The 13,895-nt window shown below is 38.8% G+C and overlaps 1 protein-coding gene across 1 annotated transcript in view; it reads left to right on the top strand.

The window, feature by feature from the left end:
• The window catches only part of LOC149255797 (Ribosomal protein L4/L1 family), a 114,264-nt gene that overhangs the window by 20,517 nt on the left and 79,852 nt on the right, over positions 1–13,895 (top strand). Inside the window, exon 3 of the mRNA XM_089460570.1 lies at positions 8,106–8,254. Coding sequence (XP_089316696.1) covers positions 8,106–8,254 — 149 coding nt within the window. The remainder of the gene's footprint in view (positions 1–8,105; positions 8,255–13,895) is intronic.

Genomic DNA, 13,895 nt, shown 5'->3' with positions numbered 1-13,895 from the left:
CTGAATATTTTCTTTTCAGCTGAAACATTCTATCTATCAATGATCAAGGATAGCACAAGAGTGAAAAACTGTCATGCATGGAAACATTAGGAGATACCAGCTTGAGAATTAAGACAATCTTGGAAATGGCATGACAAGATGTATATTTATACTGCACTAGCTTCTTTTAAATTGTGTGGAACAACTGTGGAAAACTTGAACTGATGAATGGATAAGTTCCAGTATTTTATTCTTAAATTACAAGGAAAACTCCTTCGAAAACAAAATCTCGTTGTAATATAAAAGCTGGGCCTGAGGCAACCAAACTAGACAGCCTGACGTACTTCTTTAATATTTTATCAATTAATATAAGATCAGATAATTTGTAGGCCAGTGGGACTAAGATAGTATATTCACCGCAAGTACAAAATGGAGTGCAAAAGCATCTCCTAGATCAATGCTAAAAACAGAAAAATATGTTATCTCAGAACACGCTAGAAACTAGAGGCTGAAAGTCTAGCTAGGGAGAATAAAATCAGGTGCAGGTACACTAAAAATGCTATATACTGGAAATCTCATTGCTGAAATGGCCAGGGCTAAGGGGGCTTGACCCAGTGATCCAAGGGGGAGCACAAGATTGAGGTAGCCTAGCTTTGCTAACATTTGAGGTCATGGGATAGAATCTTTTATAGAGGCCTGTTTACTCAGCTGAACTTAGGGAGTAGTGTGCTGGGTGGAGGGAGCTCAACTCTTGAACTGTGTAGAATTGGTTCATTTGGTGGTCTGCTGGTGTACATCTTGTAATTTGATACAATGTCCCCTCAAAGGTCATGAATGTAATTTTTTCAAGCCTAGGTGATTGCTGTCTTAATGTTCTATCATTAAATAACTCAAAAACAGAATTTATTTAACAGCAGAAAACTAAACTCTGAACATTCCATCAATCACAAAATAGCTGAAAAATGAACAGCAGAAGAAATAAAACATATAAACAGGGACTTTTCCTTCTAATCAGCTTTTTTTACTTTGATTTGATCAAAGCTTACAAGTTGAACTTTTCAGCCTGCTTTAAATCAGCAGCTGTATGGGCAATTAAATGACCCCAAACAGTACTGTATGGCTAGATCTGAGGGTGTATAGTCTGTGCATGAAGAAAGGACTGCTACAGCAGTGGTACTGCCTATATGACCTGCTGTACTTGATGGTCACTTCAGCAATTTGCTTTTTCTTATCCCTTTTCTCCTTTCCTTCTCTCTTTTCTCCTTTCCTTATTTCCTATTTCCTTCTATTTTCGCCCTTCTTCTTCTTCTTGAACGCACTCTGCACTCTGCACTCTGCCCTCTTCCAGCTTTCTTGCTGTCTTCTCATGTATGTGTTGACATCTCCTAACTTGTCCTATTATTTTTGGGAGAAGATAACCGATCTCCTCAATCCTAACCATTAATCTCCTCAATTCTAGCTGCCACTTGTTAACGCTCATATTTACTCCTTGCGAACTGGAGGGTTAAGAGACAGCTAATTTCATCAAGATAGTGTTCAGAGTCAGCTCTTGGAGTTTGCTTCCAGAGTCAGCTGTTAGTTTTCCTTCAAACCCAGGTCATATTTTAATGTCCAATAAAATACACCCAGAACAGAAATAAATAATTCCTTCAGATCTGAATTTTATGACATGAAAGACACTGGGTTCCTAACTTAGTATGCGCAGCAGAAATAAAACAATCACAAAAATGAGCACATAAAATTATTTGACACAGTTTTACTCTGGACACCCCAATGTGGGGAAAATCAGCAAAGTTTGGGCTTCTAGTCAGCTTGGAAATTTCAATTACAGTAAGTGTACACTTCAAAAAATTACAGTAGCAAAAATACTCCACAATTTCCCTGTCATGGCCTGCCTTGTGTGGCCTTTTCGAACCAGAAAATACTGCTGTACGACTTCAGGAAATACGGCCTGTACGGCCCAGCTATTTCAGCCTGTGCGGACCTGGTAATTTCAGCCTGTACAGACCTGAGAATTTTGGCCTGTATGGCCCAGATAAAGTTAGTCTGCTTGCTGTCCAAACTTGGCCTGTTTTCTTCCCTTCAAACTTGACCTTTTCGCTGTCTTCTCTTGCTGTCAGTTCAACCTCCTGTTTCTTAGCAAAAGCCCAGTCACTTGTGCCAAATCGATCTCTCTCCAACAATCTATTTCCTTCTTTATAATTTTCTGACCTAATCTCCAAAGTGATGGAGGGATGAGATTGCATCTCCATACTTGAGATCTATGGGCATGATATAATCTTCTGTTGACCTTTTTAATTTTATAAAAAAATTGCCAATAAAGTCAAAAAATTAAATGACTTTATGCCTAAGGTCCAGACTTACGAAATAATTAAAAAATTTCTGTGAGAGAACTGTTTGGTGATAACTGCATGTCATGGCACTTGATCAATGCAGAATCCCCTTCCAAGCTATAGTTTCAACACTCCCTCTTAGAGAGGAGGGTGTTCTGCACCAACCCCATCTTGTCTCTGAAGAATACAAAATTTCCCTTAATCAAAGCCTTGGTCAGGATGTTTGATACTGCAGCTTTTTTGTTCCTTTCTGCACACAATCTTGAATGAGCCTCGGCTGATCATGAAACACTGGGTTCTCTGAGCTTGATACAGCTCTGATTGTCACAGTGAATCAAAGTTGATTCCATCTCCTAATTAAATAATTACACAAGAAGCTTCCGAAGCCAAATTGCCTCACAAGATGACAAGTGGTAGCAGGGGGATGTGCCATGTGGAATTGACATGGAAGTGATGGATCATGGGGCAGTGATGTGGCACATGTGTCATCTCATCTCGGGGTGCCTTGGTGGATTGGAGTTGACTCAACCTCACTCCAGTTTAGTTTTGTGTGCATGACCTTGCATGAGGTTGCCTTGTTTAGCTATTATTAGTTAAGTGGAGAAAGTGCATGGCTCATGTCCACTTCACTCCACCATACTCTAAGTGCATGAGTAGTTGAACTTGAATGCATGGACCTTTCTCTCCACTTCACTCAAGGTGCATGGGAGAGTTTGACTTGGACTTGTTTGAGTTCATTCCACTCCTCATCGCTTTTAACATGGCACATGGGTTAGGTAGATGAGAACTTCTCCACTTCCACTTACTTCACCACAGGTTATTCCAGGCATATTGTGTGAGACTTGTGCCCTATTTTGGAGGAGGGGAATACCATAAAGAGAGGTTGAATGGCCATTTTTTGGCAGAGTTTTAGTGAGAGTAGTCAACAGAGTTTTTTTTCCACCATTTCTTTCTTTCTTCCTTGTTCTCTGTCTATACTCCGTGCTGGGCATTTTTTGTGATCTATCTTGTATCTTGTCTTTATGATGTAGCTAGTCTTTCGGCGAATACAAAGACAGAGTTTGACCATGTTTTTCTTTTAGCTTCTTGGCTCATGGACACAATATTTCATGTTCTTTTTTCTTTCATATTTTGTTGATTATTGATTAAAATTCTCATATTTATTTCTAATTAATCAACCATTTTTGTCCTTAGATTTTTGGGTGCATGCCACGGTCCCATATTATGCTATGATTTCTTGTGCTAATTTGTATATTTTTAGTTGATTTTCAGTGCATGATAAACTAGGGACACCACCTTGAGGTTGGAAAAGCACCAGTCCAATCGTGGAGGACTTTTGCTGGTGACAAGTTGGGCAAAATCTCCTGTGTTAACATTGGTTTCTCACCATAGGTTTTTGGAGTCATTTATCCTATAGTACAGATTTTTATGATAACAAATTGGTGTCGTTCCCAGGATTGTTGGCAATCCTTGGTTATTCTAATGATATCGGTGAGTTTTTGTTCAATTGCTGTATTTTATGTGTATTCACATGGCAACTCTATCTGATGTAGGATCAAAATCATTTTGGCTAACAAGAGGAAATCTCGACCATACACAAGGCATTGTTCTGGGTCTCATCAAACTTGAAAATGTATTCTAGAACACAAGGGTGGATCCCCACTTATTGACGTACATTGGAAATTCCACTGCAGAAAGATCATGATTGATCATAGATGTTAAATACATATAGTGGGTGCAGGACAAAGTTTTGGAGTTTCCTCATATTGAGAAGTGAGAAGATAAACTTGTTTCAGATTCATCAATACATATGATGAGATTCCTACTGCATTTCGACCAAGAAACGTTATGGTGGATTATGCTTTTGCTTTTGATCCAAAGTTTTGTACCCTATTTTGGAGTAAAAAACCAGCAAATTTAGAGTAGGCTTTCTTGTTTGCCCAACGAGAACAGGAATTCCTTGCGGCTGCCCAAAGATTGGATGGACTTCTTTCTGTTGTAGAAGAACATGATCACAAAAACCTTGCATCTTATCAAGTTTTCAGAGATAAAGAGGATGAAAATGACTCATGCTTGGATGATCATGAACCTAGAAGCAGAGTTTCATGAAGATGAAGTTGAAGAGCCAAGATTAGTAATGGTTTCCTTGGATTCTTCCATCAATGATGATAAAATACAACAAGAATAACAACAAATCAGCTATATAGAAATGGATCAACAAGAGACCTTGTCAGTGCCTATCCCCATAGTGGTTCGAGAACTGTCCAATCAGATAACTTTACAAAGAGACCAATCTTTAGTTGAACCAGAAGCTGATATTTCTCACAACCTGCCATTCATCTTGCATCAGATTTTATTTTTCAAGAAGATCCTTTGCTGGATCATTGCTTGGATATTAGGGTTAATCATGATCGAGTTGAACCAAGGATGATGGATGCATTTCAGCAGATAGGTTTGAAGAGTTTTGGTTCTTATATTTTCATGTTCAGTACCTTTGAAGTACCATGTTCCAAGTTTTGACTGACAAGCCTCCATCCATTTTTCTCGCAACAAGTACATCAAGACATCTTTTTGGCCTATGAGGTTTCATGATTTGTTGCACTGGAGGGTTGATTATGTTGATCATTCCCGTCTATTTGATCACTTGGTTGGATGGTTACATTGGTGATTCGAGTATGTTGATTGATCATCCTAGCTTTGGTAAATCTTCAATAAACAAGGGATAAACATACAAATGGGGTGAAATTTTCTAGGTTTTTATGGGTAGTTGTTATCCTTATGTCTGTTGTTATTTTGCATCATCCTTTTCAAATTCAGTATAGCTGTTTTTTATGTTTTAGGATAGCAAGTAATATGTTTTACTTCACATATTTCCATTCCCTTTTAGTTGACTTCACATTGTAGTTTTTGCAGTGTCAGTGTTTTTCCTTGCTATATATCAGCATATACTCTTGTTTCCCTGCATAATAAAGCAAAATAAAAGCTTCTTACGGGGCTTGTTTGTTATTTCCTTGCATGCACACATTATTAGTTTGCTGTCCATCATTAGTTTGATGAGTCAAACTCTGATTATTATGTCACCAAATTGTTTGATACTTTCTTGTGCTTATGTTTAGGTCAACCCTGAATGAGAATGTCGTATTTTCCATCTTGTGATAACTGATAATTGTGTCTGATAGGTGCATAGTGTTGAAGAGACAATAGGATGAGTGTTTAGTCAAATTATTGTTTTGTCTCTTAAGTTTGCATAGAGTCATTATCCTTAGTTAGTGAGCCTCTCATCCGACCTGGGGGATATGGCACCATTTCTTTTGCTTCTTGATTTCTGCTTTGTGTTGAGGGAAAGGCTTTTATCATTTTCTTCCTTTTTGAAGATCATCCCTCGTCAACTCCAACACATTATGTGAGGACTGATTTGGAAGCTCGAGCATGTTGATGGTTATTAGCCTCATTGGTTGTCGTCTTGCATTCACCAAGGTTGATCATGTTTGGGTCTTGGTTGAATGGGCTTTGTCAGTATTCGACTTCAGCACAAGCATTCACATTGGCAGGTTGTGCCTCTACCTTAGTGTGCATCAGCCTCATTGGTGGGTTCCTTTGCTTGGCAGGTGTTTTTCTCATTGACATTTGACTAGGTGCCCCTCTTCCATGTGTCAACGTTAGCACATTTTCCAATTGGAGAAGCATACATGATGGATGGATTGCAGGTAATAGCTGTATATGGGCATGTATGAGGTGTGCAGCTGGTCATTGATGTCAAAACAAGAGCAAGAGCATGTGTCAGGTAGATGAGAAGTTGCAGGTTAGAAACCCTAGCCCTAGGATTTGTTTTGGACGATGGACATACCTCGCTTTTGTTGGTGGTTTTGGAGCAGCAGATCAATCTGCTTGCCTCGGAGACCCTAACCATCAGATTCTACTCGTTGAGCTGATTCCGGTGGTATGTGGAGCGTCTCGTGGACCCTCTTGGTTTGTGAAATATCTTTGATCAAAGTCAAGTCCCCATTGTTGGGTCCAAAACCCCAAGGGTTGACAATGTTGTAACTAATGTGATGACGTGGGATCAAACGATGATGTGGCAACTTCATTGATGATATTTCAATATTGCATTCGTTAAATAGGGATGATCTTCATCAAACTTGGCAGACTGACTCAGAATAGTCACTGTCAGGTAGATGTGTCTTCCTGCCAGTGGAGGCGAGGCAAAAAGATCTAGAAAAAATTAACAAAGTAAAGAAAATAACCTACCTAAACCTTAAATCTGTTTTCCTAAAAGAATCCATTATATTTCTTATCTCATTTGACTTCCTTAAACTTACATTGGAATGTTTGGAATCTGGATTTTGGAGCTGAAGAAAACCTTGCCCAGCAACCTGCTGCTGGACCTGACTTTGAGATGATTTGGCATTGACTAAGAAAAATTCAGAGGGGAATCCCTTTGTTTATTGGAGTAGAGAAGTAAGGGTTCTACTTGCCTAGGTGCTAAGGCTAGAAGAGGAATCCACAAGACAGCTTCTCCTAGGGGCTAAGTTAACTTATGATTTAATCTCAACCCTTCGTCAAGATCTAATCTCAGCCATTGAAAGAGGAGGGGCTTGGATTGAAATTATAAGAGGAGATATAGTGAGTAAGTGGCCAGTCAGTGGAGCACAAGCAGTGTGTCAGATCAGCGAAGGAAGAGATTAGGGTTTCAGCAGATCACAGCGAACAAGAAGGAGATCGAGTTAGAGATGAGCTGCTCTTACAGCCTTAGCGCAGTGATTCCACTCGCAAGTGTGCACAGGAAGGGAGATATGCACATCCTATGGCTTGTACGTGTGCGCAGGAAGGGAGATCTGCACATCCTACGGCTTGTATGTGTGCGCAGGTAGGCAGATCTGTGCAGCTATTTGGCAGATCGAGTGTGCAGTAGGGACATCTATTTATATTTGAAGCAGATTAGTTGTTTCCTGTGGTGAAAGGGAAGTGTTTCCTTGCTGCAAATTTTCTGAAGATTACCCTTTTGTTGAAGATAATAAAAGACAGAAAGTTGCAGGTTTTCCCCGTAGTTTGGGTTTCCTGGGTATATCTTGTGTTCGATGTGTTGAATGTGTTTGTGTTCTGATTTATTTATTTCCGCTGTGCATTCTAAGTTAGAAAACTCAGTGTCTTTGCAATTTAAGTTTCCCAAACAGCTGTTGTTGGTAGTTTTGGTTTTTATGCTTAGGAAATTGCGAATCAGTTACCGGGTTTTAAAGAAATCTAACACCCTCTGTGATTCTTTCTACCCAATGTGTTTAGAACCTTGTGTAGTATGTCCTAGTATATCAATTACTTTTTTGGAACTATAGTTTTATGTATCTCAGAACTTACATTTGTATATCTTGATATGACTTTTCCTATATGCACCCTTACATGCTATGTAAATCAACAAACTCTGCTTATTTGGTGTCTAATTGTTCGTATCTAATTGTTGTGCATGTACATTTTTTTGGATTAATTTTGAATATTTTTGATGTATTTTTTAATCTTGTTGAGTTGAAGGCTGGCTGAATCCTAGCCTGACTACTTTGTTAGAAACACAAAAAATAGTTGTCCTCAGAGAGTATGGGAAAAAGTCAAGGAATATTGCCATATTGGGTATATACTGTATACATTATTGCCATATCGTAACCAGCATCTAAAAATGTTTGCTCTTTTAAATGAAATGGTAAAATTTGCCATAATGAGCAAGTATGATATTGTCATGTCAAGCACAAAGAACGTTGTCTCAATGTGAAATTTGAATGCCTGTCAGCATTTTTTTGTTTGCAGGCAAGCTTCAGGACTTAGCACTAAGAGTGACAAATATGTGTAATGAGGATAAAGGCATGATAGTGCTGGCTGGGGATGTGTTTGATGTACCAATTCGGAAGGATATTATTCACCGTGTTGTCCGTTGGCAGCTAGCAAAAAGACGACAGGTATTATATGCTATAAATGCATTTCATGCATTATAGATTTTGTCAAATAGATTGGGTGCTCAAGGTAAGTTTGCCAGTCTTAAGGAAATAGATTATAAGTGCTTTTAATGAGAAACGATCATCTATGACTTCATCATTGATAATTGATTTTATGATTATAGAAATCAAAATTGATGTGTGAAGGTTGATTCTGTTAAATTTGATCAATCGATTCCTTCTCTGTTTAAAGAGGTTGTTATAGAAGATATGAGTTGGATCCCTAGGGTTTGATTCCTTTTGCATTCTAACTGTTGTTCAAAGAATGGGATGATATGAGTTGATTTGTTGTATTGAATTTTATCTTTCTTGCATATTGATCTTGCATTGCAAATGCCACACTTTTTTTGCTTGTTCAAGTTAATACATTGGTATAATGATTGTTGATGCATCTTCCCCTTTTTGAGCCAAAATTTGATCAGAGCCCCAGAGGTTCATTATATCTGAGTTTAAGTGAGTTCTACTATTAATGAGATTGTGGTAGCTTGACATCTTTGAACTTATTGTAGTTCCCAATTTCATCTATTAATTTAATTTCCCATTGGCAACAAGTTTCTATGCACATGTATTTTCTCTGTTGTTAGAATTTATCTACTTGGTATTTGATTGAAGTATCAATACTGCCCTACCCTTAGGGATTTGTCTAAAGCAGGATACCCAATGGATGACTTCATTACCATTTCAAACCCCTACTCATTCTTTATTTGACTCCATGGTCCAGATAGTAGGTATCAACCATGTCAAAATTCAACCATTGTATTTAATTCTATTCTTATAGTTTAATGGAACTTGTTAGATATTTGAGACTCAAGCCTCACTGAAGTTGATTTAGGGAATCCCCCTTGCTGGAAAATAATCATCCAAAGACAAAAGGAGGGCTCTTAAATGTGTTTGGGACTTGACATTTGGAGGAGGTATTTTTGAGAGGTAACTAACGGAGTTATTGGTGGTCTTCAGAGGCTTCTCAATGCTCCAGACAATGTTCACTTTCGTCAAGAGTTAGGATTCAATCATCGTATCTAATTCTGTTTAATATATGAAGATTGAAGCATCATTGAAGTTGATATGGATAATCTCCCCTTGAGGTACAAAAGGATCATCCAAAAGTGAGAGGAAGGCTGTCAAATTTGTTTGGGACTTGACATTTGAAGGAGGTGGTTTTAAGAGGTAGTTGACAGTCATTGTTGGCTTTCAGAGGCGTATTAATTGCTTCACTCAGTGGCCATTGTTCCTGATTGACTTCCCCCATTTAGCTACTACTTGGATGCCCTAGGTCACATTCACTGGTAGCAACAAATGACAAGCCACAATTCATATCAACTCAGATTCTAGATTAGTGCGTCTTTGGACTTCTCTTTGACCCCCCTCCAAACAAGCTTCATGAAACTTTTATGGAGCTCCCATCCTAGATCCTAGTACAACTTCCACTACAACTCCCACTAGACCATGAAATAACCCAACTCTCTTCGGTCTTAGGGCCTGATTCTTTCTAAGCATGTTATTGTTTTGTATATCCTCTAGAATAACCAATATTTCATTCACAATCTCTTCCCCTTGACCTTGGATGGTAGGAGTGATGGACTCATCAATCTCAGGCACCTCCCAGTATTTCACAATGAAGCCCTCTCAGCCTCTGATATTTGTCAAACGGCATCATCAAGCAATGTATTGGTTCCCTCACAGTGGTTGTTGACCCAAATTGGGAGGCATCTTCTTCGTCTCCCCATTCTACTTCACTCCCCAACACTTCTTGACCACAACCTTGTATGCTTGACATGTTTTTGGTCTTTTTGATCTTATAGTTTTTGTATCTGCTTTACATTTTACATTTCAATTGTCTTACTAGTTAGCCTTCCTTTCCTTTTATTAAATTATTAATGGATTTGCTTCCACACTTTTCTTCTTGATGTCCTCACTCGATAGATTACGGAGACAAATCAATGCCCCAGCCAGCATTCATGATCTTTGTCAATTGTTGTTTAACCTTATTAATACTAAAGTTATGATCTTCAACGTATCTTAGTGAGGCTTCTGTTGTGACACTTTTACCTTCAAGAGAATGGGATTACTACAATCTACACACACTTGGGGGTTTCATTCTCAATGTCTCGATTCAATTCCAGACATCCTTTCCAATCTCAACTTAAAAGGGAATATGTCTCACTTACCCAGCTTGATAGATAGTGCTTCCAGCATCAATTCAAAGATATTTCGTCCAAGATGCACCTCTTGGACATGAACATCAAACTTGCTTCCTTATATGGTTTCAATGTCTGGGCCTAGCTTTCTTTAGCCTGATTGCACCAAGACACAAATGCTATGCCCTTTTGTTACAACACATCATCCATTACAACTGGACAGTTGCTTGGTCTACTATCTAGGTGGAGTTTGGAGCTCATCCTTTGCATCTTGATACCATCTTCAGATTTGTCTTCTTCCTTCACAGAGTTTGGACTTTGGGCTACTTGGTGTCCAGTAGAGATCGGTAACCCTACCTACCTTCTACACTTCTTAGAGGATATTGCATTTGCAGACCCCATGGATCAAGTTGTTTTTGGTTTTTGAAAGCTTCCTGGTTGTTTCAGTGATGGCCATTTCTCTTATTGACTTCCCCCTTCAGATACACCTTGGATGCTCCATGTTACCTACTACCTTATAAATAGGATCTGAACTAGGTGATTATGGAGGATCTCTACTAGGAGTAACTCTAATGCATTTGGAATGCCTCCTCGAGAGCCTTCTCCCTAATATGACATTTTATGTCAAGCACTTCATGCAGTTGAAGGATAATCTTATTGTCAGACCTGAGCATACATGCACACATTGGATGCAGACCTTTAAAATTCCCTTTGTCTAGTTTATAGTGGGATCCCATGAACTTTAGGTTGATGAGATAGATCACCACATTCCCCTTTGAGAGGACTTTCTAGCTCTGCCACCTCGATGAGACTGAGTCAAAGGAGGATCTCATTTTTAGATGTGCAATATACAACAAGACCAAAGGGTGGTTTCATTGTCTATGTTGAGAGTGTAGAGGTTCTTTCTCCACCTTCTTCTGCTACCAGACTAGAGTTGCCCAGCTCTTTTAATGAGGGAGGTTTTAGAGTTTATATATCGAGGATCTTGCTAAGTACTCCCCAACCTGATCTGATTAGGAGGAAAACTTTTTCCTAGTAGTCACACACACAAACTATAGGTGATGGACCATACCACTTCAAATTTGAGACTCATTCTTCCCCTTGACTTGGACGCTAGGAGTGATGGACCTCTTCAATTCCAAGTACTTCCTGGGGTTTCAAAAGCAACCTCCCCTTAACCTTGGATATTTACCAGACAGCATCATCAAACAATATATTGGTCCCTTCATTGTGATTGATGATTTGTACTGGAGCCATCACCTCTCTCTCCCCACTCTGATTTGTGCATCATGATAGCAACACTGTTTTCTTGACATGGTTTTGATCTCTTTAATCTTGTAGCTTTGGTATCTGCACTACATTTTGTATTTCTATCATTTAAATACTGAGCTCTTCCTTCTGCTTTTATTAAAGTAGTGATAGGAGTTGCTTTCATATGCTCAGTGTTTATTCACATTTGCTGTGCTTTTGAGTCCCATTGACAAACATTGTGGTCACTTTTTGGACATTAATAAAATTATCTGGAGGTCCCATGCCATAGCCTGGAATTTTTTAAAAATGGGCCTGAACACCCTAGCATAATTGCCACTCCAAAATCTTGAACCCAATTGCCAGAGAATCTTTATTATTACTCTGGGGTCTGAACTGTTTCCACTGTATTGTCTCTCATGGTATCCACAATGGAATACCAGAATTTCCATTTGATATGATTGGGAATTTTAAGCCATAAAATGAAACTCAGAAAACTGGACTTTTCCTTGACAAAAACTACTTTGAAAACTTGCTGCTAAATCCTTATCCTTTCAAAAGGATCCTTGTGTGCTGCTTTTTAAATCTTCCTCTTAGAAAGCTGTGTTAAAATTGGCAACTAGGGCCAAATTCCATCTCGGGACAGCTCATTTGATGGAGATGACGATTGCATTAAATTCCTCTTCTCGAGAGGACCAAAATTGATATAAAGATCATCTCATTTGGACAAGTAGAAGTGTGATTTTGAATTTATGCCTACACGTGCAAATTGTTCAGGGCGGCCACATCAACATGTAGGCTCAAGAAGCTCAATGGACGTGTCTATTCACCCACAAAGAATTGTATAAATACAAGTGACCTCACACCTCATTTGGCATCATTATCACTCACACATTCTTCTCTCTCCTTCTCTCATTGGTTTGTACAGCTATTGGGCAGCTCCTCTCTCTCACAGGCAACAGATCAAGATTGACCAGCATTGACCAAGGGTTTGTTGACCAGCTTTGACTGTGAATTTTAGAGGATCTTTTGTTTCTTTAGGCTGCATTTTTGGGCACAGAAATCAAAGGAATATGGGCAATTTGACCAGCGTTGACTGCAGTTTGGCCGCAGAAAATTACAGCAGTTTTTCTCTCTCCTTTGACCAAGTTTGACCGAGTTGTTTTGGGCTGACTCTGACCTCCTGATCAGGTCGAGTTTGACTGGAGAAGACCGAGCTGTTTTGAGGATGATTTATTACTGATTTGACCAGCATTGACTTTCTGGTTAGGGCTGAAGTTTGACTACAGTTGACTGCAGAAATTGACAGGACTGTTTTGAGTTTGAATTGGGCAAGTCAATTTGACTTTTGTACTCCCTTTCTCTGCTGAACTTTTGATATAATAATAAGAAGAATTGATCAAAGGGTTTTCCCCACATTGTGGTTTTTCCTTGGCCTTCGCGAAATTTGGTGTCCTCTTGTCTTGGCTTGTCTTCTGCATTTTGTTTCATGTTCTATCTACTTTTACTGTTAATGTGATTGCTACTGGAAATCTAAATTGGAAGTTACGTTTGGGTTGCTTAAGGAATATTGAAGTAATTGTGCTAAGCATAGAACATACCATTGTTAACTAAATTTAACATGGTATCAGAGCTCAGGTGAAGACAAAGCCCGAGCAAGAGAGAGAAAAGCAATAACTAAGAAAAAATTTGTTGGACAAGAATATTGGTCTAGCTTCAATGGCGACTACATCATACTTCAAATTTGAGGATAAGCTCAAGGACAAATCTGACTATCATGCATGGAAGATGACTTTGGATTTGACTTTGGAAGCGAATGATGCTATGGACTTTGTAAAGGGAAGAGTGGTGGAACCTCCTTCAAATGCACCTGTGGTTGCAAAGATGAAATACAAAAAAGGTGGGGTCAAAGTTAAAATAATTATCATTGATTCCATTCAAAATAATTTGGTTGCCTATATTTCTGATTTGGAAACATCTAAGGAGATGTATGATAAGCTGGTTGGGATGTTCAAAGTAAACAATGCAAATCAAATTCTCTTTCTCAAGAACAAGTTGAAGGACATCAAAATGGATAGAGGGGAGTCTATCCAATCCTACTTCATGACGATTACAGAAATCAAGAATGATCTTCTATCTATTGGAGAAGTTGTTGCTGACAGCGAGCTCACTATCATTACTCTTGGAGGTCTCAGAAGAGCATGGGATGTGTTTAACAC

This window comes from Pinus tabuliformis, chromosome 7 (assembly GCF_031772625.1).
Source record: "Pinus tabuliformis cultivar Carrire ecotype Pingquan chromosome 7, CPIR1, whole genome shotgun sequence".
Taxonomy (NCBI): domain Eukaryota; kingdom Viridiplantae; phylum Streptophyta; class Pinopsida; order Pinales; family Pinaceae; genus Pinus; species Pinus tabuliformis.
Note: the sequence above shows the minus strand (reverse complement) of the source record. Positions and strands in the feature narration are given on the sequence as shown.